A 23,894-nucleotide genomic window follows, 5' to 3' on the forward strand; every position below is an offset into this window, starting at 1 on the left:
AGAGCTGAGTTTAAAGAAGGATCCTTCAAGCAACTCGAATCCAACACACAACAGATGATGCGAACGGAAAGAAGGATCAACTCTAATCTCTTTCAGCATTTTTGTAATTTATGTAATTAGTTAGTAAATCTTCCTTTCATTTAATCAAAGATCAGAACTTTTCACTTAGCTGTTAGAACTTTGTTGTATTTTACTTTTGTCTGTTCTTGGACTAAGAGGATAATATCAAACCATCTAAACTTTTGTGGGATCACATGATACATAAATATTTTGCACTTTTGACCAAAACAAAGGTACAATTTTAGTTTGAACCATCTAATTCATAGGATCTATTGAAAATTAAGGCTCTCTTATCTATCTTTCGGTACACTATTGTGGCTGTTTAAGAATCATCTTATGCAATCTGATTCTACTTATTGGCTTCTGTAAAATAATCTTCAGAAGCCTAAGACCACTTCTTTTTTTTTTTAATTTGATCTTGTATAATATATTTTCTGAAAAGTCCCTTAATAGTGATCACTGGTACTCAGATTATGCTAATAGTGACAGCACTTTGTAAGATGTTAATTATTCATGTTGAATTAATATGTGTTATTAAGTTTGAATCTGAAATTTGTGGTTTGTTGAGATTACAATGTTACTATAGCACATCTTCTTTGCCACAACTCTAAAACGCACAATCTTGATTTAACTAGAGAGTCATCACAACAAATGATTCAGGTCAAAATGCATACCTAGAAGTTATCAAACATGTACAAAGTTGAAAGATCTTAATGAAACGGTTTCCCGTATTACTATTATCATCTTTTGTCCATATGGAAAGAGATGTATAAGAGAAATGTGAATATTAAAAAACATCTGGAAAGTCATCATTTAAGCCTGAATGCACCACTAAAACAGAGTAGAGCTCAGTGTCAGGAAAGTGAAAATTTGCCGAACTTCAAAGCTCAAAGCATTATACTTTAAAAAAATATATTATTTTTTTGTTTTTTGTTTTTTATTTTTACAATTTAAACTCACTAAGTATATTCAAATATATTGAGTGCTTGTTTCATATTACTAGAGTGAGGGAATCCACTTTGGTCGTTCGTGTACTAAAAATCAAATTTTAACAAAAACTATCAGGATCTTTTACGGTGTACATGTTTGCTGTAGATTTTATGAAAGCATTTTGACATGGATGGTTTGTAGTGTAGAATCTTTCCTTACGCTTAAATTCAGTGGTTTCTAGGAGTGGTCAAGATGATGTGTCACAGTTACATCATAATCTGCATGATGCAGTGAAAAATATACAAATCTAGTCTTGTCTACTATGGCTTTCTGAGACTCAGTTTGCCACTCACTGATGAGCTTGTCCACAACGTCATCGGCCGGAGTATTATGAAAATTCTCATAAGTGAGAGCCATGTCCTTGAAACCAGCTATTACCGCACGGGCAAATATGATGATCCCTTCAACAGAAGGATGAGAGTATCCTTCTCTTAGAATTTCTTCCAAGAGCTCTGCATGCTTCCCATGCAAAAATCAAGAATGAGAATATAATTCGATGTCTTATCATTAAGTCATATAAGCTATAGTTAATTAAAAGTAGTACAACTTTATTCTAAAATTTCTCTATCAAATTTTAAGGACGACACTAATCAAATTAGCAAATGTTTTCATATTTTAAACATTGTCTAGAATTTAGAAAGGCCTGATTTGGATCTGAATCCACACTCACTTCTGTGAGCCATATTGGAAGTGAAGTAGTATCAAAAACATCAAGAGCAGCTCTCATGTAAGCAAGATTTGGCTGGCCAGCATTGAAATGGCCTTGTAGCCCTTTTGCTGCTGATATTCCTTCATTTCCTGGAAATGAACGAATCTTCGCCATTTTTGCAATATAATTGGCTGGCGGCTCTATCACCCCTATATTCAATAGTGTTATACTCATTCATGAACAATAATAGTTTTGGATCAAGCTGGTAAGTTTTAGAAAAATCTCTATCTGAAGAATTTTCACCAAGATGGTCCTCAGAAGCTGAAGTGGAGATTCTCATTCACCGCATTCCATGCAATGACTTCACCTTCATAGTTCATACCTTGAAACCAAAGAATTTATTCTTTTTTCTACTGCTTCCCATAGTTATCAGAATCAAACTTGTAATTAACCCGACTAGAATACTGAGTTATCAGATTACTGGTTCAACCGTTAGGTGATTGGTTAAACCGGTAAATCCAGTCATAATTAAATAATTATATAAAATTATATATTTTCTTCTCATAATAAATATTTTTTATTTTATTTATTAAATTCATACTTATTTATATTTAAATAAGAGAAAACCAGAACCATTTGAGCATTTGACTATTTTTTTCATGTTCTTAAAACTGAGAAACATGCAGGTATTAAGTCTAGAAAGTATTTCACTTCACCTCAAAAAGAATCTCAGCAGGGCTTAAGTGGTTGGCAATTATGCCACCTTTTAGCAGAGTCCAGGATCCATGCTTTGCTATCGCGTGACCTCCTCAAATCAGCTCAGTTGCATTCGTTTTAAATGTAACTGACACACTGTCCTTCTTTCACTGAGCTGAAACCAAGCTGAATATGGAAATAAGGTCACAAATTTCTGGTCGAAACAGAACTCATGATATTAGAGATAATAACAAGTCTAGAACATAGATGGTATGTATGAGAATGCTGTCTTCAAAGTTCAAAGTGTAAGTTACCAGTAAAGCTGCATAGCATTCCTTTCGTAAGTCCATCTATGCTGTGATCAAATCCTGGATTTATTATAATGCCTCCACCACATTGAGCTCTTGGTGTTTCTGCCACACACTGCTTCATCAAGGCATTGTCAACAACCGATTATGTATTAATGGTTTATAGAAACTATCACATAAATGGTTTAAGTATTTATCTGGTTTAAGTTGTATTTTTAAATTATCATATATTCTTGAACCTCAGAAACAAATGGTGAACATATACAAATATTTGGTAGTTTAGAAAAAACACTTTCTAGTATTTTAGTTTCATTATTTTAGTATATGATTCTTATTCATGTATGTGTTTTTGCTCAGTAATAGCAGAATAATCATAAGGTAAGAAATGGATGCTAAGTCCTACATTTATTTAATAGATATGTTAGTTAGTTATATGGCGAACAATGTAGATGGCACTGAAAGAGAGGAAAAGAGAGATATAAACCTGAGATGAGATCACTAAAAGCAAAGAGGTGCTAAATAATAATTTGGAGTCTTCTGCAGTAGTCTTCATCTTTTCACTGCTCAATAAAGCCTTCTCTTTTTATGTTACTATAAGGTATGTATATTTGAATATAATCCAATTGTTTAAGAAGAACAATTTCTGGTTTTAGCACCAAACCCAACGAATGAGTATAGGCCAATAAGAGAACGTCTCGTGATATGACATATCTTAAGCAATGTTAGATGCTCACTGTCACATAAATACACAACAAAATTCTTTGGTACATTTTGAAAATGTTTATGTGAAATTTTATAAAATCATCATAGATAATTCAAAGCCTTTGTAAATATTTAAGATAGCTAACTAATAAATATCATGGTGTTAGGAACTTCTATGATAGTTTATTCTTCTGCATTTGCACATATATCTCTACTTAGTGAAATAAATAAGAGTCACACAATTTGGCCATAAAACTAAAGTGTTATGAGGGGATGCATTCTTAAATATATATTGTCATTTTGTGAGTAGGGATCGCAAAACTTTTCGAATTGTGGGAATCCTAAAACAATCAATATTGAAAACAGTGCAACAATCATTAAGTTCTATAAGAATGGAAAGACTAAGGGATTCACTTTTGGTTGGAAACTTCATATTTAGTCAAGAGACAACACGACTAGGACTTACAAGATGGGTTATTCAGCACGAGCATCTTATAACATTTGTTAAGCAAGAGGATTTTCGTAAGTTTATGGCAGAGACTCAACCTTTGTTCAAATTCTTGAAAAAAATGATATTGTGAAGATAGAAGTTATAAAATTGTTGGAAAAAAATTCAAGCCATATTGCTATAACTATCGATATGTGGAGTGATGATTGTCGAAACAAAAGTTATATGTCAATTATAGCTCACTTTATTGATGATGATTGGAACTTACAATCTCAACTTGTGAGGTATCATTTAATTTATTTGTGCTTTTAGTATCTTTTATATATTTGAATTGTTAATATCATAATTGTTTATTATATTTACATTATTTTAGGTTTACATACATGCCTTAGCCCTATACTACGGAGGTTCTTAGATGCTTGGTGAATTCCTTGTATGATTAGAACATAAATAGGAGATTGTCAACTTTTATGGTTGATAATTGTAGTACAAATGATGCCATGATTGGTCTTATACTTGATAAGGTTTTACCATCTAACTTTATTAAGAGAGAAGAATTGTTTCACATGCGTTATTGTACTCACATTGTTAATTTCATTGTGAAAAATTGCATGAATCCAATATATGTTTTAATTGAAAAAATTAGAGTGTTTGATTTTGGATTGCAACAAAGAAGAGAGAAGAACAATTTGAAAAAATTTATAGACAATTGAATATTAATTATAAGAAAAATCTTGCACTTGATTGTAAAACTAAATGAAATTCAACTTATCTAATGTTTGCTTCTGCATTGTCATATAGAAAAGTTTTTTAGCATTTAAGACAATATGAATCTTTGTATAAATGTATACCATCTCATGATTAGTGAAAAATGGCAAATAAACTTGTTGACATATTAGAAGTCTTATCCAACCACAAATTTATATTTTTTCAAAGTTTGTAAAATGAGATTGGCATCAAATAGATGGTTGCTTAGTCCTAATGTCATGATTCATGGAATGGCAATAAATATAACTAGCAAATTTAGAAAGTATTAGGATCAAATTAATGAAGTCATGACTGAGAGCTATTTTAGATCCTAAATATAAGATGAAGTTATTGAATTTTTTTCCCTCTAAAATATATAGATCTCAAAGCGAGAATCAATTGAGTAAAGTTAAGAAAATGATGGAAGAATGAGTATGTAAGTATCAACTTAAGATTAAGGTTAGAAGAAGAGCTCCAAATGATGGTTTAGCTTCTAGTTTGAACTTTGAATGTTGGATATGATGAAGAATCTTTAAAGAGAAATTTTAGTTCTATCTACTTGCAATATGTAGAAGATACATATGAAGACTGCGCTGAAAAAATTAAATTAAATTTTTTATTTAAAAGAGAGTGTTATAGCAGATAAAACAAATTTAAAACGTTGACATTTTAGACTACTGAAGAAATATTAGAATAAATTTTTAGTCATTCCCATATCTACTACTACTACCTGAGTCTACTACCTGAGTCTGCTTTTAGTATCACTAAGTTGCATTATAAACTTGTTGAGATGTTAATTTACACTCAATATTGAATACACTCTTCAAATGAAAGTACTAATAACAAAAGTTTTTATTTGGTATCAAAATTTAATTTCATGTCAAATTTAACTCGTGAATTATTAATTGATATAATATAATTAAGAATAAAAAATTTCTAGTCTTTGAGATTATGCGATGGATACGGAAAATTTAAGAATTTTGGTAATTATTTTTTTATTATGTTAAATTTTTATTTAATATATGATATTTTTGTTTATAATATATGTTAATATATTTATGTATTATGTTGTTTTAACAAAAAAACATGAAATTGTTGGTTGAAAACTGTACTCTAGCAATAAAAAAATATTTGATGTTAAAAACTTTGTTTTACGGCCTTTTTTAGATTGAAAGTTGTATTTTAAAATTGTTTTATGAACTGAGTATAATATGTTATTTTATATTTTTAAACTTGTAATCTTAGACAATATACATTTTTATGTTATAATAATGTGTTTTTTCTTTTCCTTTCATTAGAATTTCTATATAAATTATCAACATAAGAAGATGAAAAATGATGCCCCAAAGATTGGGGATGAGGGCAACTATTCCCCCATAGCGAGGATCAGGGAGCAAATCTGGATTTGGGGACAGGGAGCAGGAGGCATCCCTGCCCATTGCCATCCCTACAACACCGCCCCTTCTCTCTCTCTCTCTCTCTGCAATATGCCCCTTTTCTCTCTTTTTTCTCCTTCCCAACCAGCAAAAGAAAAAATCCCACCTTAAATACTGCCTTGCATGGATTGGTGGCATATTGCACACCCCGAAAAGAAATGAGAAAATTCGAATAACAAAGAATAAAAAAAAATCAGTTACACTTCATAAACTCTTTCCTTCTCCTTTACATGGACATAGTCCCATTTGGGATTTCAAACAACATGCCCACGAGCCAAAGAATGATAAATTTTTGCATAAACACAGCTAACAACTCACAGTTAGATAAACTCAAACAAGAGTTTCAGCAGAGTACATATTGTAATCTTGTATCCACAAACTTCAACTGTGAGTGTGCCTCATGTTTGTGCTTATCCAAAGGATTTTTCATGTAGGTAACCAATATACCTAACACACAACTCTCAGTCTCCAAGTTGACAAAGCTTCCGGAGCATACAAGTTTTCTCAGTACTCACTATTTTCTTAGGTCTCTGTTGGAACCGTACTCCTCCAGAAACTTAACATCAACATGCACAACGTGAATTGCAAAAACTAACAATTATGAAACCAACCAACTTTAAGCTGCAAAACCCGGGTCAGTTAACAGGCCACGTATTAATCCAGCTTATGAGATCTAGACATCAACCTCGCATTTTCCTTGAAGTATCAATTGCACTTTGTACCACACAGCATACCAATGTCACATGTTATATTAGAACCTTATGGACATGAGAGCCAATCTCAGTCATCTCAAGCTATGAATGTCATAATTTTGGTCATCCCTAAAAGAAATGAAGAGAGAAACAACATAGAAACCAGTTTTAAAATCCCAAGGAATCCAAACTTCAGTAACCTTACTCCTTTCTAAGGGCAACTGTTTCCCGTTGGTAATTGATCACATAATTTAGACTGCAAATTTCTCCATTGGAAGACTATACTGACCACTTATCACTTTAAAACTAACCCTAAAAGCAAAGATAATAAACTAGAAATATAAACTATGGCTTACCTTCCACAGCACACGAAAGCCACCAACTTATGAGGACAACCAGCAAGCATCAACTCCATTATCACAATGGCTTACCTCATACTTTGGAAGACTATTTGTATTGAAAATTAAACCCCCCACAAAACACATCTTAGATTTTGGGACAAAGCTTGGATTTGTTTAAAGTGAACATCACCATTCACCAAGATTCAATCAATAAGGTGTGAATTTGAAAAGAACGAAACATAATTTATTTATCAAAAGAAGTAATTTTAAAATCCTTTCAGCATATTTTTTTTTGTTTATTAACTGCAAAAATTCCACCATTAGAAATGGGTACCAGGAGATATCTTTATAATTCTTTTAAAAGCTATATTTCCAAGAAAGTATCATTTATTAACATGAAATAATAATAATAATTTTTAATACTGAATCTAACATTAGACAATAGATTTCTAAAACCCTGGTTTTTTTTTGGGGAAAAAATAAAAATATCACTAGAATCTTTTTCAAACAAGCCCTACAAAAGATTTCACCAAATGTAGAAAAATATAAGGCAGGTCCAAATCAAGATAGTGTTATATATATAAAATGGATTTGGATCCTCTAAAGTTTGAATTTCACTTTCGAGAGTAAAGTGGGATCTTCTACCCTTGAATATTTTCTCTTTCATATTTATTCTTGGTCCCACCTATGAAATCAATGGTGAGAGATCACACTTTACTATCTAAAGTAAAATTCAAACTTTAGAGGATTCAAATCCATATAAAATTTCCCCCTTCAAAACATTATATAGACTGGTTTCATTATTGGCAGATATTTACGTTAGTATGGCTGTCAAACCTGCAAGATAACTGCACAAAATTAGGCACACACTTCCAGCAGAAGTAAACCACTACAGAATTACTTGATATATTTGTTTGTAACCAATGTTTTCAAGGAGGTGATATTAATGACAAAGGCACTTAAAATATCATGTAGGGATCATTTCAATCATTCTGAATAAGAAAAAAGGTGTGTCAAATATGTAAGAGATAAAAATAATAACAATAACAACACTAAAAGAGGAAGGGTACCAGAAAACCGGACAAAACACTATCAAACAACTATTAACTGGAAAATTGAAGCATAATAATCCACACAATTATATATTTCAAAATATGTTTGGCTCAGAATCTGAAAATCCAAATACTACAAATAAAACTAAAATTCATTGCACTAAAATAGTTCCATTGTTTTTTGTTTTTTAAAAGATTAAATAAAAGGCAAAATACTACACTATTTTGAAATGGAAGCAAATACGAAAAAGCAGGTAGCGAAAACAGAACTCCATTTGAAAATTTAAACATTCTGATCATTGTAGAAAGTAACATTTCTTTATAAATACGCCAATTGCATCAGCTCCTTAAACTTCAGAACAATCACCAGGCCAGTAATAAAATACTGATTCACTTAGGTGTAATCTGCAAAACGAATAAAGAAGCATGAAAAACCATTTCAAATCAAACGGAAAAGAAAGGAAGGGTCCCAAATCAAAGTTTTAGCAAAATTGGTTTAGAGCATTTTATAGTCAAACACACAGCTAAAAACATTTTTGATTAGGCATTACAGCAGAAGGGAAAATCATATAGCTGTCTTGCAAACTAGAAGTTTATTATACTAAAAAGATTTTGTTGTAAATCTGAGAAGACCACTGATAAACTAAATATAAGGCAATAAATAGTGAGCTGCGGTTTGAAAAACAATAATTCCAGGAAAGAATTAAAGAGACCATGGACACGACTTGTTCATCGATGGACAGCCATATTAGAACCTATGATTATTAATGTTAGTCCAAATCTGGGCAGAAATAATGCAACAGAAGCTTCGAACAATAGTTCAAAAATCATTCCTAAAAGGCAACTAACCTTTATCTATCACAGTTCAGCACACCAATTCAAAAGATTTAGCAAAAGCCTCCAATGCAGAGATCAACATTCCACATGGTTCAACTTGTACTATGTTTGCAGCTACCTCAACTCCTAATTACATCCTAAAGAAGCTAGCTAGATAATTCTCACTTGTTGTGAACCCTTCCCTATTTCTCTTCAACAACCAAGCAACACAGCACCCAATAAACAGCCAAAACAACAAGCTCAACAAAAAAGAAACTACCAGCGAAACAAAGAATATCAGCACAAACACCATACCTGCAACACAAACCTAGTGGCCCATGTAAGGAGCAACACCACCATACTGCCCCACGCCAGGTTGCGCTCTTCCAGAGCCGCCACTCTGCCCGACCTGCTGGTTCGGGTAAGCTGCCTGCAGCCCTACCTGACTCCCGTACGCGCTCATAACACCAGGGCTTATATTCTGCTGAGCACTGTAACCACCCTGCATCGTGTGTGCTGCTGCCGCTGGAACGCCTGAATTAACAGCCCCTGCAGTTGATCCCAAACCTCCCAACAAATTGGTGAGCCCCAACGAAGCACCCTGCTGAGTAAGCAGGGCCGTCAATGCCTGCCCGAGTGCCGGATTCAGCGGCTGCACAGCTGCTTGGTTCACCCCTAAAGGGTTGGCTGCGGCAGCCGCTGGCGCCATCAAATGCCCCTGCACATTGTTACCAACGCCACCACCAACACCAGCACCAAACCCTGCGTTGTCGTTCCTCTGAAACTGCGTCCTTGGAACGTTGTGCTGCAGCTGCATCCTCCCTTGCTTCGGTCCATCAATGGCCTTCTGGCAATGCAACACATGTCCCTCAAATTCCTTGTGAGGCTCCTCCAACGCCCTCTTCGCACTATCAACGCTCTTGTAAACGAACAAACAGAACCCCTTTGGCTTCCCAGTGACCTTGTCGAGCCCCAATGGCCCTTCCTCGATCTCACCGAACCTCGAGAAGAACGCCATCAGCTTCTGCGGGTCCAATTCGGACCCAACGTTGCTCACATAGATCTTTCTCTGCGTGTATTCGGAGACTGCCGGCCCTGACGAGGTGGCCGCGGCAGCAGGCTGCTGTGCCGGCTGCTGGACGGGGCCTATGGATGCCAGCTGGCACGCTGTCATGCGGTTACCGATCTTCTTCTGCGGCTGCTTGAGGGCATTGCGGGCGCCGCGGCGGGTCTTGAAGAGGATGAATCCGTAGCCCTTGGACTTGCCGGAGATCTTATCGGTGACGGCCTTGCAGTCCTCGATCTCGCCGTACTGGCGGAACGCACTGATGAGGGTCTCGGCGGTGGTGTCCCAGCCAAGGCCGTGGACGAAGATCTTCCGGTGGACAGCGTCCTCGTCGGCCACGCGACGGATTCGATCGGCCACGTCGCGGTGCTTGGCGGCCGCTTCGCAGAGAAGACTCAAGATCTGGTCCTTACCAAAAGGTTCTAGAAGCTTCGGAATGGGGTCGTCGTCTTCGTCCTCTTGTTGTTGCTTTTGTTCGTTACCTCCTTCTTGTTCTTCTTCTTCTTCCTCCTCCTCTTCCTCTTCTTCCTCTACCTCCTCCTCTTCTTCGACCTCTTCTTCTACCTCTTCCTCAACCTCTTCGTATTCCTGTTGAGGTTCAGGTTGGTGCTGCTTGGGCGGGGGCTCAACGGTTTGAGATGATTTGGGTGCAACCTTCCGCTTCTTGCCCATGATGGTGGTGCTGGTGGTTGGATCGACTTTGAAAGAGGTGTGAAGAAAGAAGACTGAAGAGTGCGAAGAAAGGTGCAAATTGGGGACTAGGGTTTTAAGATTTGGAATCACACCAAACTTGTGTTGTCAGATATTTTTATTCTTTTATCCCATCATTTCTTTCATTTATTATTATTATTTCCTTATTCCATAAGGTTTGCACTTGCAGTTAGCAACTTAGCATGATGTGGAAAAATGGAAATCTCTCAAAATAATCCATTCAAACAAGTAAAAAAAAAAAAAAAAAAAAAAAAAAAAAAAAAAAAAACAAGTGTAATTTTCATAAATAAAATAGGGAGAAATCAAATTATTCAATGTCCTAAACTAAAGTTTGTTATACGTTTTTCTTTTCAAATTATTCCATTGAAAAAAAATGTATTCATTAATTAGTAGGTACTTATAAAATACGGATATTTTTTTATTTAATTTATTTGATATAGTTCACATACAATATGTTGAGATATATATTTTTTGTATTTAATTGTATTCTAATAAAAAATATTTTTTGGACACATTTAAATACCATTAGTGTATCTAATTGTATTCTTGATATATATTCTTGAAATGAGTTTAAAAATAATATATATTATTAATTATTAAAACAAAAAATATTTTAAATACTTTATATGTTATATATATGGTGTGTCCTAGTATTTTATAAGAATTTTAAATTTGTGTATCATCGTGTCGTGTCATGTTCCGTGAGCATGTCTGTCTCCGTACATGATAAGTGAGGACAAGTGTATGGAGTGAAATTTAAAAAATGACTGAGTAGCTTTAAATTTGAAGGTTAATTGTTCTCATTACAACATTAATTTTGATCGCACTCTTCAAACCCCTAACCCTTCTTCTTCATCTTTTCATTTTTTTTTCTACTCTCCATACTCGAGTTACTGTCGCACCCACCTGCTCTACGTCACTGAATCCAAGCAATGCAGCCTTTTTCCTTGCGTTGCTGCTCAGCTACTCCATTATCCGCGTCTGACCTTTTGTTATGCGTTCCTCTTCACCAATTTCTGTCGCCATTTCATCATCGTCTCTCGCCAGTTGCCACTCCATCATCGTTCTTATGTTTTTTACTCTCTCACCACTCGACCACTTCGTCATCGTCTTTCGCCACTCCGTCATTGTCTCTCAAGTCTCTAGTCTCGCCTCTCCAGTTTCTAACCGTTTCATGCACCGACCACACCTCAACTTCTCAAGTCTTTTCATCCCTCCTATCTGTTGGGCAGCTATTAGTTGCTGCTTCTTGAGAAACTAGAGTCGTGGACTTTAGTAGTTGGTACCTTCACTAATCCACGTGCTTCAGTACTTGGATTTGGCATTTTGTTTAGTAAAATTTGATTATCTTATTTAGTAATAAGAATTTGATTTTGACAAAAATTATATGAATTGTGATATTATTCTTTAAGAGAAAGTTTAGGGGGCTAACACTTTTATTGAAATTTGGCCAGCACTTAATCATTAAAAGAAATGATTAATCCTACACTATTAGATGTTATCTCACACCATTAAAAATATTGATGATGGCTAATTGATGGCTAAACATCACAAATTTTGCTGGCCCTCTAGTACTCCTCTTGTTGTTATTTGAATAATGGAATGATTAAAATTTGCGTATATTAACGTATAATTGAATTAGGATATTGCTTTTTATTACTGTTGAAAATTAATTTAAATGATTTTTATTGTGTGTCTTTTTATTGGAAAGTGCTATAAGACGATGAACAATGTGAAATAGTCATTTTTGAGATTGTTGCAATTAATTAGTGGCTTGGATCTTGGTGTCTCACGACAGCTATGTTGTGCGGCATCTACATTCTTGAATTTTTTTTACTATCTATATTTTTAATTTGATATTATATATTGTGTATTTTTTTCTACTTGTTTGGTTTATGTTTTGCATTTATAATTTTATGTTGTAATTTTAAATTTATATGGATCGAAATTGTGAATTACTTTTATTAATCAATTAACTTAGGTTTATAAATTTATCTTTTTAGTAATAAAAAATTAATTCAAAAGAACACTATTGTCAGAGATTGGATCCCAAAATAATTCATTGACCTCTTCTAACAAAAAGAGATAGAGAACCTTATAGCAGATCGAGATAACGACTAAAGATTTCAAGTTATCATTTGAATGACAGACAAAGTTAGATGTGCATATTTGTAAAAAAGTCCTTGTCAACTAAGGATTCACGATTTTTCGTAAACTGTTTGTGATTCTTCTTTTCGAAGATTTAATCCTAATTAGTTTGATGACTATGGCAATTAGTTAGAATATAGTATACCAAAAGATGTTATTTTTTATCTTGTACAACCTTGTGAAATTCAAGACAGAAGGTGATGTTGCTTTTATAACTAATGGCTTTCTAAATTGAAAAAAAAAAAGAAATATTACAAACTCATGTTGAGATTCATGATAATACTCATAATCAAGTTTGAAAAAAATATGAAGTCAAAACAACATATTAATGCTATTATTGAAAAATAATCTACGTAAGCTTAAAAGAATTATCAAATTCATTTAACAGCAAAAATTGATTGTATTAAATTTTTTGCAACAAAGACTGGCCTTTTGTAATAATAATGAGTCAAATGATTCTAAAATTTTTTTTTGAAATTTCTAAACTTTCTTGCACAACATAATAAAAAGATTGATCATACTTTTAAAAATACTTGTGAAAATCGTAACCTAATAGCACCCTCAATTCAAAAACATATTATAAGAGCTCTATAAAACTTTTTTTTTTTTGGTCTTGAGCTATGTAAAACTTTATATACAAAAAAAAAACTATAAGCCAAGCTCATAAACCTTTCTCCTTTCCTTTTTAACGACACACACACCCTGTGTTAGCACTACACACACCCCATGCTATCACTCCATCCTTCTTCACTGCCGGAAGATGTCTTCCTCCTTGCTTCATACTACTTTCTTCAACAATAAATTTTCATACATTTTTGTTTTAATTATTTTCATTACTGTTTTTCTACTCCATCACTATTATGTCCTATCAATTATGCTCCATTATGCGATTCTTATTTTCAAACCTTATTGAAGTAATCTAAGCTTGAAGAAGAAAAAAAATTACCAATAATTCATATTTCATCAATTATTAAGACATTAAGACCACTCTTTAGCTAATAATTACTTATATCTTTAATTTTTGTCATGATTATAGTTATGAGTATTAATAAATCCGAAAATATAGGATTAGGATAAGATAGAATTTTAGATTTTTGAGTATATAGATTCTATTATATCAATTGATATTAAAATTAATTTATTAGAATTATTATTGTTATGTTTGTGATATTAGATTCTCTAAAGAATCACTCTCCTTACTTGTTGGAACTTGTAGAATAGAAATTCCTTGTGAATAAATTTTGTATTTATAATTAAATTTTAGTATTGTATCATTGTTATAATTATAGAGAATAATTTGTAAAATTAATTGTTTAGTTACTTACTAATTTATTTGTTAAACGGTTATGTTAAATATTTTACAAAGAAAATTTTACTAGAGACATAATATTTTGTGTTAAAATTAATTTTGTCATTTGAAAAAATAAATTACAATTTAAATATTTTCTTGTATTTACACTTTGAATGTAAACTTAGTATTGAATTTCGATAAGTTGTTATATGAATTATTATTGGATTGATGATACACTTATTGATTTTTTTACAACTATTAGTATAATTATAGTTTGTATGTCAAAATATTTTGGAAGGTTTTATGATAGAAACTAAGCGCTAGACTTGGTTCACAAGTTGTGATATTACTAAGGACTTATAGGAATGTTGTTCATAAAATAAGGTCTTTAAAGTGTGTTTTCATTGTTTTTTTGTATTTGAGCCTATTTGTATTTGATAAAATAATTTATTCTTAGGTGGAAGATGCCACCTAAATGTCGTATTCCTACTCCACGGGCAGGAGCGCGTAATGCTCCTTATGTTGAAACTAATAAGGCACCTTCTCCCCTACTTAACCAATGGGGTGGTGGTCATAGAAGACCAATAGGACGAGGCAAAGGTGCGACTATCACAGAAGAATCAATGAATGTTTTCGTTGGCATACGAGGACTTCATCAAGTTGTTAATAATCTTTTGGAGTCCTTAACTAATCGAAGAGAAGTTAGAGTCCTACCTTCTGCAGGACCAAATGCCCTTAATATAGAAAACTAACAACCTCTTGGAGAAAGAGTTGTTATTCTCCAATCTTTCCTTAAGTTGAATCCACCTACTTTTTATGGAAATCTTTTGGAGGATGACCCTCAATTCTTTATTGATCGCTTGAACAAAGCCTTTCGAGCCCTCAGATATCCAGATGACATAGCGATGGATCAAGTTACATACAATTTAACAGGACATGCTTATTATTGATATGAAACACTTCTTCAAAGTAGAAGGACATGTCGAATGTCACCTCTTTTGTGGGATGAGTTTGTTGAGATTATTTTCGAAAGATTCATTCTTACTAGTAGAAAGGAGAAAAATGCTGTTGATTTTGAGAAGTTGAGACAAATTTCTGGTATGTTTATGATGCAATATAAGAATCATTACATTGAACTTTCTAGATATGTTGAGCACTTAGTGGCCCGTATATCATGAGAGTCAAGAGATCTGTTCGAGGACTAACAAACCTATATTTCACTAGAAAATTTGATTCATAAGCACTTGAATACACATAGAAATTCGTGCATCACAAGTAATAGAAAATTTTATTCATAAAAAGTTACATAAAATGTCTTACAAACTTGCTTAAATATTGTAATCGAGCATTCTAAAAGTGGGTCAAATCCATAGTTATTAAAATCAAACCGGATTGGCCGGTTCGACAAAAATCAATGAACCGGATTCAATACCGATCTAGTCTGATATTTGGACCGGACAAGAAATATAACCGGAACGAATCGGTCAAACTCGAGGTGAATCGGTAAAAATTGGTCAAATTCATAGTTATTAAAATTGATTCGGATCGGCCAGTGCGACAAAAAATTGGTGAACCGGACTTAATACCGGTCCGATATTTAGACCGTATAAAAAGTAGAACCGAAACGAATCGGTCAAATCCGAGGTGAACTGGTGAACATCAGTTCAACCGAACCGCTTGAAATATAAAATTCGCTTGAAATATAAAATTTGAAGAAATGCATGACATGAGAATCGAACCCCTATGTTTAAGAAAAGTAGTGTCCTTCTTTGCCACTGAGTTATTGTGCTTTTTAATATCACATATGCAAATTATAATATATATATATATATATATATATATAGTTTTCTTCTATTTAATTTGTTTAATTTTAGTTATAAACTCACTTATTTTTTTCTTTTCATAATTATATAATATTTATTAATATTATTTTTTAATAAATACTTGTAGTATATAATAGTATAATAGATATAAACTAATTAATAAATTATTAAAATTTGAAAATAATAGTTATTTTAATAAAAAATAAAATAAAATATTTATGATAGAGTAAAATTAACAAAATACTTATTGTTCATGTTCCAATTATTTTAGAATAGCTAGATATTCTTAAAATATTAGTGAAAATATGTATTTTAAATTTTAACTTTAAATTTTTTACTATTTTCTTTTTTATTTACATAGGATCGAGTCAATCGGTTGAACCAGTGACACACCAGTTAAACCAATGACCCAGTGACCCAATAGCCTAACCGGTTCGATCACCGGTTCGGTTCTAACAACTATGGGTCTATGGTCAAATCTTTCTAGAATAAAACTATGAAATCTGAAATTATGTAAAAGATATGACTCCAAAATTGACTATAACTAATTTAAATCATATTTGATCTTCATAGATTAAATCATATTTGATTTAAATATTAAACACCTAAAGATATGATAATCAATTTAAATTAGATTTGATCTTAATAGATTAGATTAATTAGACTAAATTTAGATTTTAAACACCAAAAAATACTACTAGACAAATAATCAGAATAAAATCAAATCTTTTGACAAATTTTAATGATAAATTAAACTAAATTCTAATGAAATGAATTTAAATTTTATGCCTTTCAAGAAAACTTGAAAGGAACTATTGGGCTTTTCGATGTCTTCACTTAACTCAATGAGCCTTATCTTCTCTTCCTTGCTAACAATTGGTGCATTTCTTTATGTATGTGTGCCGTCAAGTCAACATCATCGTTTTTGAGATGAAGTCTTGGTTTTTTTAATGTTTAATATTGACATAATGTAATTCTTTAAGTATTTAGATCATTAAACATAACAAGGTTACTATCAATGTTCTGAAAATCGGACCGGACCGGCCGGTCAAACCAGTTTGATGGTGAACCGATAGCTCAAACGGTTCGGTTTACTAACAGAAATCGCTATTTTAAAAATTGGATACAAACTGCTGAATCGGCTGAGAATCGGCCGGTCAGATCGGATCGGAACCCGGCCGGTCAAACCAGACCGGAACCTGGCCGGTCAAACCGGACCGGAACCTGGCCGATTTATAAGAAACGACGCTGTTTCCTTCGTTTAAAGAAAAAGAATTGTGCGCGCTTGACCACCCACCCCCTTCCTTTCTCCAACTCTTTCCTTCAGCAAATGCCCTAGCCTCCACCAAAGAAAGCAAATCCTAGCCTCCACCAATCTTGTTGCCGTCTGTCGGAGTGAGAAACCGCTACTGCCGCCTCCGTTGCACTCAAGAACTTCCGTCTTCATGCTATCGGCATTCACTACTTCGATCTCACCAACCCCTGTTCGCTCTTCATCCCCTGTTCTCTCTCACGAATCGCCGGTCGCCGTCGTCCGCGCGCTTAATAGCTCTCTGTCGTCCGTCGAAGGTCAATGCTCACTCCTAGTGCTTGTTCTTCGTGTTTTTTATTGTCTGTTCAGAAATCAAACCCTCTTCATGCTTGTTCTTCGTTGGTCAGTGATAGTCGTTTCTAGTGTTTTTGTTTTTATTGCTTGATGATTATTGATTAAGTGATGCGTTGCTGTTTTGTTACTGTTGTTACTGGTAAATTGTTAGGGATTACTTGTTACTATTTTGTTATGTTTGTTGCTTAATGCTAAAATGAAAATCAAATCAAATGCTGTTTGTTGCTGAATGATAATTTTTGTTGCTAAATGCTGTTGGTAGTATTAATTTTGTGCTGCTATTAATTTTTTGGCGGTGCTGTTGCTGTTTTTTATTTTGTGAATGATTTATTAATTTCAGTTATTGATGATAGTATTAACCTGCTGTTTATGCTATTAATTTCAATTAAAAATTTTCCACAGATGTTGAGGGACTCTTAAGCTTATATGAAGCTTCACATCTTAGGATTCATGGAGAAGACATATTAGATGAAAATCTTCCATTCACCTTAAATCCATTACTCTTATGAACGTTATTTTGTTTTATTTTATTTTTCAATTGGATGATATCTTTGATCTTTGTTGCCTATCTTAGTTGGTGTTTGTTGATGGCCTGGAGTTTTGAGCTGTTTGTTAGATGAGTTTAGTTGTGATAAATTTTGATAATTGTTATGTTTTGAGAAGGTTTGGTTCAGTAATTAGGTTGAGCTTGAGTTTAAATTGTGATAAATTTTGATAATTTTTATGTTTTGAGAAGGTTTGGTTTGGTGATTAGGTTGAACTTAATTGTAGAAGAGGTCTTGCTACTCAGTTATAAGATTGTACAGTATTAACTTATTAAATGATTAGAATTGCATTTTGTTTGAACAAAATTGCATTTTGTTTGAACAGTGTTGACCTATTGAATAGTATTCAGTGATTGGAATTGCATTTTGTTATAGAAGGTGATGATTTTCTTATGGAATGACTAAGTTTGTATTAGACTACAAGTATATGTTAGGTATTTATTTATAATTTATTTATTATTTTATTATTAAACGATTTTTTCGGTTAGACCACGATTGAACCAGTTGAACCAATAAATTAGTAAATTAATGACTAAAACGGTTCGATAATCGATCTAGTTTTCAAAATCTTGGTTACTATCGTGCATCTTGTCTCTAAAATAATAAAATTGCTCTCATAATTAATCACGTATCACCGTATGTACCTCTTTCGTCCACCTCTTCATATTCACCGCCATTTCCATTTCTTTTAGAAATTTTAGAACCTCCTCCTCCTTTTTCTTCTGGCCAACAAAAAATGTGCATATTTTTCTGTAAATATTTTTGTAATGAACAACGGAAAAATCTAACTTCAAAGGATCCTTAAACTGAATGCCTTTTAAAATGGTAATGGGCATCGCAAAGAACATAATTCGTATATTAATAGCGTTCAAATTTGATTTTTCGTTGTGTTAATGTCCCCTCTCTTTGGGTATATTAAACTCTAAAGTAGGCTCAACAGAAAAGAAAGTCATATTTATGTGTATAACATTAATCTTTATGTCATGAAAAGATTGCTAATTAATCTTCAAGCACCAAATACGTTTGTAAACAGCTTATATACTTAAATGAAAATTTGATTTTTTACAATATATGCATCATAAGAAGGTATAACTTGCTTAATTTAAATGTTAACAAACCTTGTATGCAACTGAAAAAACAAAAGTCGTTCTACACTTTCAGCTCACTTATTCAACTTAGTCCAGCTCAACAGCAACCTCAAAGCCAGAAGCAATTCATTACTAGACAAATCCAACGTTTGGATATTAGACAAGTTTCCAATCTCATCAAAAAGAGTTTCATTGAATAGACAATCTTGCATTTCCAACACTGAAAGGAATGTCACCAGTGAAATTGGAATAACTAATAAGGTTAAGGTACTTTAAATTGGATAAAGTATCAATATCATTAGGTATTTCACCAATATAATAGTTCATAGAAAGATTAAGATACCAAGCTTAGAACAATTATAGAGATATAATTGAGAACACCCAGAAATTGAATTGTTGATGAAATCAACAAGTATGAGATTGTTGACATCACAATGAAAGGTGACACTATTTGATTGATGTTAAGATTAACCAAAGTTAGTCCTTTGACATAACCATTGGTGCAAGAAATCTCAGGCCAAGATCAATGAGAGGAGTTTGATAAAGTCCAATGATTGAGAAAAGAAGGGTCTTGAAAGTAATGCTTGATCCTCATTAGGACTTGATGTTCCTCATCATGAAGAAGTTGAGACTCAGATTTTGCATGATTCAAGAATATGATGAACAAACCATAAGAATGAAACACGAAAACTTCTTAAAAAATTGAAAGGGCAACCAATAAAACCGCCCCGTGACAACAATATTGCAATCTTTATGGATCAGTTATCCTCGATCATATGTCACTACTAATTTTTTTTTTTTAAAGTAAAGCTCAACACAACAAGGTGGAGCAAACAAGACCATCCAACAAACCAAAAACTAAAAAACTAAAAGAAAACTAAAGCAACTACACGAAACCGACCCCGAAGTCATCTTCGGCATAGCCATCAACAACAAAAAGGATCCACACAACTCCACTCATTAGCGCTAACGAAGGTCATATTGATAATTTTTTCAACGCCTTTGCTGGTATTCTGGAAGATCCTCCTATTTTTTTCCCCTCCAGATGTTCCAGAGGATGGCACAGAATTACCTCAACTGCTACCTTTGATTCTCCTTACTCCGCAGTTTCTTTGTCCAGCTCAAAAAGTGCTCTTTAAGCGAACCCTAAAAAGACCATTGTCGGTCAAAAAGCTGAAATCCAAGCATTCTACACCTGCCACGCAAAAGTACAGCCTAGAAACAAGTGATGTACATATTCCACATCATTATTACATAACACACAAACATTATCTTCCTGAGTGATGATACCAAACCGGCTTAGCCTTTCCTTTGTATTCACTCTGTCTATCAACACAAACCAAGCAAATAGCTCAACTCTTGGTGGAACCAAACATTTCCAAATACTCCTAGTAAAGCTAAAACTGGTTATCTCCTCTGGTAGCATTTCCTCCTGCCACACCTGCACAAACGAGTTAGTTGAAAAAACACCTTGCCTATCATATTTCCTCACCACTCTATCCTCTCTGTTTTGTACTAGCTTCACAGGTCTCAGAACCTCATGCAATTAGTTCAGAAGTTTCAATTCCCATTGGAAGAGCTCACGCCTCCATTGGAAATTCCAAATCCACTCTAACTCATTCCAAAACCCACAAACCCCGATAACAGATCCCTCCTGGTTTGAAACAGAGAAAAGCCTCGGGAACCGATCCTTTAGAGCTCCACTGAGAAGCCACACATCCTCCCAAAATCGAGTCCGTTGCCCATCACCCACCTCCATTGACAAGCCTGTAACCATATTATCCCTAAGCTGTTGATTCGTGATATTTACTTGGCAAATATCCTTCCATGGGCCTCCTCTAGTAGGTAGTACTTGAGTTGAGAGTAATTCATTTGAGTTCAGATTATGGCACGAACACACTACCTTCTTCCACAGCGGGCACTCTTCTTTAGCAAAACGCCACCACCACTTAAATAACAGAGCAGTGTTCTGAATCAAAGCATCTCCAACTCCCAAACCACCTAGCTTCTTAGGAGCTTGCACCACTTTCCATCTTACTAGAGCCACACCATTTCGACCATCTTCCTTACACCACAGGAAACTTCTTTGCAATGAAATCAACTTCTCAGCAATTGCCTTCGGCATCTTGAACAGACTCAAGTAATACACCAGTAAGCTATTTAAGACTGATTTGATTAGCACTAATTTTTCAGCTTTATTTAGCACCTTAGCTTTTCACAGACTAAGCTTCTCCTCCATTTTGTCTATTATAGGCTTCCAGGTCTTCACCAACCTCGGATTTGCACCTAACAGGATTTTAAGGTATTTAACTGGAAGAGTGTCTCGCTTACAGCCCAACAAGTTGCACATAAACTGGGCCCACTGCTTGTCACAATTGATTGGAATCAAGCTGGACTTATCAAAATTGATACTAAGCCCTGACATCAACTCATAGCACCTCAGCATCCTCTTGTAATTTCTAATAGTCTCCTCTTCTGGTGCGCAGAAAAGAATAGTATCATCTGCAAATTAAAGGTGTGACAATTCTATATTGTCTCTTCCAACCAACAACGGTGATATCCGTCCGTTTCTGACTGCCTCTCCAATCATTCAACGCAGTACATCCACAACTAGAACAAACAAGAAGGGTGAAAGGGGGTCACCTTGTCTCAAGCCTCTTTCCATTTTGAACGGCTTAGATGGCGAACCGTTTATCAGAACCGACATAGAAGCAGTGGTCACACACTTCATAAACCATGCTCTCCACTTCTATCCGAACCCCATCTTCTGTAGCACAATGTCCACGAAACTCCATTTGACCCTATCATAGGCTTTTGGAAATCCAGCTTGATTATTGCTGCCTCCTTTTTCCTCAATTTGAGCCAGTTTACCGTTTCACATGCAATAAGTGCCCCATCATGTATTTTCCTTTCCTGTACAAATGCACTCTGAGTCTCCCCTACTAATGTTGGCATCACTGATCTCATCCTTCTAACTAGGACCTTGGATATAACCTTGTACACGCATCCCACCATACTAATAGGTCGCAAGTCTTTAATTTCCTCCGCACCAATGAACTTAGGTGCTAGCACCACCCAAGTGATATTGGAGTCCGCCGGTAGCTTGGACGTCTGAAAGAACCCCATCACTGCTGCCGTGAATTCTGCCCCAATCTCATCCCAACATCTCTTAATGAAATTCATGTTGTATCACTACTAAACTCTCTTACATAGTTGAACAAATCCAAAATTATTAAACAAATTCATAAGGAGGAGAAGGTTTTGAAATTTCCAAAAGAAATAAAAATGGTGGTAGGTAAGAAGAAGCAGAAAGTAAAGAGGAAATACTCAATTTGGTCTCTAAACTTATACGCAAATTTTTATTTAGTTCCTAAAGTTTTAATTGGCATTTTTTTAGTCTTCAAACATTGTAAACCTAAGTCATGTTAGTCTTTAAAATAAATTTCAGTACAAAAATATTAATAAAATATTGACATGGACAATCAAATATCATGTTAAAATTTGTTTGTTTTTAAATTTTTTGCTAATGGTCTAATTTAACGTAGTAAAAGACACATAAAGAGTTTGACTTCTACATCATGTTAAAATCTCTAATGCTTTTTTATATAAACGATCGAGTTTTTTTTGTAGGGAGCCACCCAAATAAAAACATCTAAAACATATTTTTTTAAAGATATTTTTTAGTAATTAAAATTTAACACATATAATCAATTAAGTCATGTTATTTTTGTCAAAATTAGGTCAAACAAATTATTTTAACCGAAAAAATGGTGAATCAAATCTTGAACCAGTCTAAATTAATATTATTTTTTTATAAAAATGACTACAATATCCTTATTATAGAAAATGACTAAAATACTCCTATTACATATATATTTTGAAAACTCTAAATCTTAATCATATAACAGCAAAACAGTAAAGAACTAGATTTTAGGATTTTCAAAATTAATATATATAAAAGGAGTATTTTAATTATTTTTTATAAAAAATAATATTAATTTAGAATAGTTTAAGATTTGATTCACTATTTTTTCGGTTAAATTAATTTATCTTACCTAATTTTGATAACAATAACACAGTTTAATCAATTATATATATTAAATTTTAATTATAAAAAAATTTCTTTAAAAGAAAGACATTTTAGATGTCTTTATTTAAATGGTTCCTTAAGGAGAAACATGTCAGGCTCTGCTCCGCAAGCTTTTCACTACTCTACTGCTCCTATAGGGGATGTGAATGTATTATATGTATAATTTTGACAAACTTCAAGGAGTGTGAGTGTAATTTATCCGTAGTTTATTTTAACTCTTAGAGCTTGTTTGGAATGCTAGGAATTAGAATTCATTCGTTGAATTCTGATTCTTACTTTGAAACAACTAAAAAAGAATGATTTGGATTCCTTTGAGAATTTCAATTTCTATTTTTCCTTCATTTGTAAATAAGACCAAAAAGAGTGTAATTTTCAAATTAACTCTCACACTCTTTAAACTTGAATTCTATTCCATTAATATATTATAGTTATTCCAAATTATGAAATTGAATTTCAAATAGAAATGAATTTTTTTTTAAAGAAAATAAAATTCTTTTCTCATGTTAAATGGTTTCAAACAAGCTCTATGGAGCAATACACTTGAAATTATGTGACTGCCCCATCTTATTTTGTACTATACTACTATTTT

General features: G+C 33.4%; 1 protein-coding gene and 2 long non-coding RNA genes across 5 annotated transcripts; 1 reads left to right on the forward strand and 2 right to left on the reverse strand.

Moving 5' to 3' along the window:
• Positions 1 to 554: 554 nt before the first annotated feature.
• LOC112696823 (uncharacterized) lies at positions 555 to 2,902 on the reverse strand. The gene is made up of 3 exons (XR_003150934.3): positions 2,710 to 2,902; positions 2,416 to 2,581; positions 555 to 1,502 (listed from the first exon to the last, which is right to left on the reverse strand). It is a non-coding gene; the product is annotated as an uncharacterized lncRNA (long non-coding RNA).
• Positions 2,903 to 6,219: 3,317 nt separating this feature from the next.
• Positions 6,220 to 10,953, reverse strand: LOC112696824 (UBP1-associated protein 2A). Of its 3 annotated transcripts, XR_003150936.3 has the most exons (3): positions 9,253 to 10,866; positions 8,971 to 9,148; positions 8,185 to 8,526 (listed from the first exon to the last, which is right to left on the reverse strand). XR_003150936.3 is itself a non-coding variant. In XM_025749718.3 (2 exons), exon 1 carries the CDS (start codon positions 10,673 to 10,675, stop codon positions 9,266 to 9,268), a length of 1,410 nt encoding a protein of 469 aa, XP_025605503.1. In that variant the 5' UTR covers positions 10,676 to 10,815; the 3' UTR covers positions 6,220 to 7,906; positions 9,253 to 9,265. The 3 variants fall into 3 exon arrangements, 2 of the variants coding, with proteins under 2 accessions (XP_025605503.1, XP_025605502.1); XM_025749718.3 differs by lacking the exons at positions 8,185 to 8,526; positions 8,971 to 9,148 and adding an exon at positions 6,220 to 7,906 and having other exon boundaries at positions 9,253 to 10,815; XM_025749717.3 differs by lacking the exon at positions 8,971 to 9,148 and having other exon boundaries at positions 9,253 to 10,953.
• Positions 10,954 to 17,239: 6,286 nt separating this feature from the next.
• Positions 17,240 to 18,451, forward strand: LOC112696825 (uncharacterized). Its single transcript, XR_003150938.3, has 2 exons — positions 17,240 to 17,545; positions 17,985 to 18,451. It is a non-coding gene; the product is annotated as an uncharacterized lncRNA (long non-coding RNA).
• The last annotated feature ends 5,443 nt before the right edge of the window (positions 18,452 to 23,894 follow it).

The sequence above is a fragment of the Arachis hypogaea genome, chromosome 6, assembly GCF_003086295.3.
Source record: "Arachis hypogaea cultivar Tifrunner chromosome 6, arahy.Tifrunner.gnm2.J5K5, whole genome shotgun sequence".
Taxonomy (NCBI): Eukaryota; Viridiplantae; Streptophyta; class Magnoliopsida; order Fabales; family Fabaceae; genus Arachis; species Arachis hypogaea.

Coding starts and splice junctions, on each gene's coding strand:
- LOC112696824 (XM_025749718.3), bottom strand. CDS start 10,675: ATGGGCAAGAAGCGGAAGGTTGCACCCAAATCATCTCAAACCGTTGAG.